The following is a 3967-nucleotide window of genomic DNA, read 5'->3' as shown; positions in this document are numbered from 1 at the left end:
AAACGACACATTGCTTAGGGGACATTTGCGATGAATCCTCAATATCGTATCCAGGTGACAGATTCGGATCCGTATGATGATGATAACTTATGTACCGTGATAATTGCTGTATTGCAAAAGTATCGACGTGAGCTCAAACATTTGGGTATCGAGAATTTACCTATAGGATTTGCCGTTTATGATGTAAAATCATTCTTTTTTCTTTTTTATTGAAGTAATACATTTGAATTAATGTTGAAGTCTTAACTATCGATAACTTTGTCAGTAAAAAGGCTTATTCAAATCTCATGAAAACTGAACTAGGCATCAAAATACTTGCCACAACAAATTAGTTTTAGCACAAATTGCAGGAACGTATTTTCCTACCAAAAACTTTTTGTCTCTTCCAAAATTTGTTTCTTCTCAATAATCTTTTCAAAAAAGAAACAGAAAGTTTTCGAAAATCGAAAATTTACCGTGAAATAAAAAACTTTTCGTAATTTTAGTAATAATCGTAGTTCAAATTTATTAATGTTAAATGTTAAAATCTTAACTATCAATAGTCTTAATGTTGAAGTCGGGAATGAAATGGAAGGACACGATATTTATTAAATTTTATGATTTAACATTTATAGAATTTTGGTTTTGATTTTTTTTTGAATTTAATTTTGATTTCTATTGGTTTTTAACAAGAACTTTTCAACTGCCTTAATTTGAATTTCAAGAATAACTGTACTTTTGAATTTCAAAAGACTCACAAATGACTGTTTGCTCGTCTTTTGCAGTTTCTCTCTAACCATAACAATAAATTTGCAGAAAAATGTGTTTAATTTCTATATGCTATTCTTGATTATTTACAAAATGGATCATCCTGTCTTTTTTTCAGGTTGGAGACTTTAACGGACGTTTAACGCGAGAATATTTCCAACGACATAAATCGTGTGCTAGGAGTGCTGCGTTCATTAACTTACGCGAAGTGATTATTTTTGTATTACTTCCGTTTAATTATTCAAATAATGATACTGTTCCAAAAATCATCTTATATACGCAAGCCCGCCATTTAACTTTTATCGTTTTTGTCATTCCATCTTTTTTCTCTTGATTTAAACTTTTGATTGTCTTTGGAATAAATAATTTCGTCCTAATTCTTGCAGATAACAGGTCGTTTTCGAATTCCACCAGGCAATTACGTAATTGTGCCATCAACATTCGAACCAAATGAGGAAGCGGAATTTATGCTCAGAGTTTACACAAATGGTTTTATTGAATCAGAGTAAGTATATAATTTTTCGGTAAACATTTTAAAATTTTCAAATGATCTGGCAGATTTTTTTTATGGCCTATAATGTGCAGATAATAAATATCGTTTATGTCCAATCATTTAAATATTTTATTCATAAGCCTTAAAAACTCAAACTTTAAAAATTTTCGAATTCAAGTTTCCTTTTTTCAGGCAACTGTGAATTTTGATCGAAGCGCAATTAAAATTGAAATTAATCAGCTGACAATTATTTTTTCGGACTACATGTTGAAAGACGCATTTATTGATCATTTACTTCCATAATCTCTCGCCAAATATACTAAACCATTCTTGTTTTTTCATAATGGATTTGTATTAATTTATTGTCTGTTTTTCAGTTCCAATAACTTCTGTTTGTTTACATAATAAGGATGAAGTTGTGAATAAAATCTTTCGCAAGTCATATGGAAAATTCTAGCGAAAGAATAATTGGGATTTGTTCCGGAAAACTGAAAAATATTCTCTTTCTGTCTCCATTTGTTTATTTCCCAATTATTATAATGAAAAAAAAAAAGAACAGATTAAAAGGAATGTAATTGCATTGCAAAACTTCTACTCCAGTTTGGTCAGTCTTTGTGTGTATTTCAATACCCGCTAGTATTTAATGAATTTAACTGCGCTTATTTTCAATATATAGCTAATACTAAAGCTTTTTCAACACTTTCCGTTTTCCGGTATTTCCAATTACAGACCCTTTCTGATTGCAAATTTGGTCTTCGCTGCTCTTCGTAGTTGTATTCGGCAAGGTATCAGGCACGATTCGGTCATCGCTATCCCATCCGCTGCCAAACCGAATACAATTAGTCCAGTACAGTGGCATCATTTTAGCCTTGCTGCTGTTTCCCGCTTATTATGTATTTTACGGAGTAGCTCTTTGGCTTTTGGGTGTTGCTGGAAGTTTTAAAAGGAAATAGTGGAGAAATATCAAAAATAAATTGAGGTGAAAGTTATTTAATCTGGAGTTAGGTCATCTCAGTTATTGTTCATTAAAGTAATTAATTACTCGTTTATAATGATCGGACAATTCGTATACTTTGCATTGTGAAGGGTCGAATTAATCAATCATTTATTTTAGATTGTAACTGACTATTTAAATGGTCAATTTATGAGTAATTGCTAAAGCGTTATATTACTACATTATGTAAAACGGGAAATGATTTCAGATTAGAAACGGATGAAGTTCTCTCCGTTGCATTATATCCGTCGTGCAAGCCGAAACGGAAGACGTGAAGTGGACAAAACTGAACCATCCGTGCTTACCACCCATGTGGTGAGGGAATTTTTAATTCGATTAGGAAAATCAATTGGAATTTTGTCCGTACCAGTCGTATTTATTGATGTCATTGGTTATCCAGCAAGTATTACCGGGTCATCAATGGAGGTTACTTTCTTTTTCAACTTTTTCTCTCCTGAAATTTTAATTTATTGCTAGGTTTGATTACATTTGATACGAATTACACAAATAATTAGTTAAGAAAGTAATTAGGAGAGTTAGTATACTTTTCCTGAGGAAAGGGAATATCAGTTAACTCTCATAAAAACCGGCTTACCAGAGAGTATATTTTTTCATATACAAAACGTTCTGCCTTACTCAATATATTTTGAATAAGGTAGGACGTTTTTCGCATAAAAAAACTTGGAGGAGTGAGAAATTTGAATTTGATCTTTTTCCCTGAAATTTGGTCCGTCCTTCTTTCAATTAGACAAACGTTCATTTGTTATGTTAAATATTTATTGTTGGTATACTCATACTTTTCAGTACCGATTGAGTATCATACTTCTTTTAGTTTGCTACTTTCATTGACCTATAGACCATCCAGGATAAAATTATGACTTGGCCAACATTGTCCAATGATCTCTCATTATCATCTTGTTTAGCCAACATTACACGGTAGTGACAAGAAGTGGTGGAAACGGGATGTTGTCTGGTTATCACGTTTTGGTTTGCATAAACCAGAGATCGGACAAATTTACACGTTTATGTACGTTTATTTACTTCTAAGTTTTTTCCTTTTTTTTTGAAAAAAAAAGCTTGTAGAATTCCTTTTGTCCACTTCGTTAATTAAATTTTTCAAGAAAATCAAATTTATTATCATATTCGTTTCATTATATTTTTCCTTTCCCTATACCATTTGTTTCTAAATTTGCAGAATTTCAATCAAGATTTCTTTCTGTAGCAAAATGTTATTTTACAGACCACCAAATGATCCCGAGAAACGTCACATCAAACGTATCACTGCTGTGGATGGTGATATAATCAGGTATCATGCTTGTTTTAAATTCTATATCAACTTTACGGTCTGGTCAAATCCAGTATTTTCATCATGGATTACATCTGTTTAGAATATAATATGAAGTACCACATTTGTTTGAAATTCCATTCCACTAAGTACCGTGGCTGTTTCGAATTTAACTCAGTTCATCTACCAGTAGCAGTTAAGGGGAAATAAGCACATGTCTTAATATTTACTTTAAAGCTAGTTTACACACTTTTTAATGAATTTGAATTTCATGCAAAATTCTCTAACTGTAGGCCAAAACGTGGACCAAGTTTTGTAGAAATACCAGCTGGTTGTTATTGGATGGAGTCAGACAATCCTAACAATTATATAAGCACATGTCTCAATATTTACTTTAAAGCTAGTTTACACACTTTTTAATGAATTTGAATTTCATGCAAAATTCTCT

The 3967-nt window shown here is 31.6% G+C and overlaps 2 protein-coding genes across 2 annotated transcripts in view; both read left to right on the top strand.

The window, feature by feature from the left end:
- The window catches only part of LOAG_18096 (calpain Clp-1), a 4825-nt gene extending 3260 nt beyond the window's left edge, over positions 1 to 1565 (top strand). The window contains exons 10-12 of the mRNA XM_020450764.1: positions 866 to 955; positions 1134 to 1252; positions 1433 to 1565. Coding sequence (XP_020305517.1) covers positions 866 to 955; positions 1134 to 1252; positions 1433 to 1442 — 219 coding nt within the window. The 3' untranslated portion in view covers positions 1443 to 1565. The remainder of the gene's footprint in view (positions 1 to 865; positions 956 to 1133; positions 1253 to 1432) is intronic.
- An 871-nt stretch (positions 1566 to 2436) lies between these two features.
- Positions 2437 to 3622, top strand: LOAG_13307 (hypothetical protein; the record flags this gene model as incomplete). Its single annotated transcript, XM_003148816.2, has 3 exons — positions 2437 to 2660; positions 3158 to 3261; positions 3475 to 3622. Exons 1-3 carry the CDS (start codon positions 2454 to 2456, stop codon positions 3620 to 3622), a joined length of 459 nt encoding a protein of 152 aa, XP_003148864.2. The 5' UTR covers positions 2437 to 2453.
- Between the last annotated feature and the right edge of the window lie 345 nt (positions 3623 to 3967).

This window comes from Loa loa, assembly GCF_000183805.2.
Source record: "Loa loa unplaced genomic scaffold supercont3.194, whole genome shotgun sequence".
Lineage (NCBI taxonomy): Eukaryota > Metazoa > Nematoda > Chromadorea > Rhabditida > Onchocercidae > Loa > Loa loa.
The sequence above is the reverse complement of the archived record's forward strand: the minus strand, read 5'-3'. Positions and strand labels throughout refer to the sequence as shown.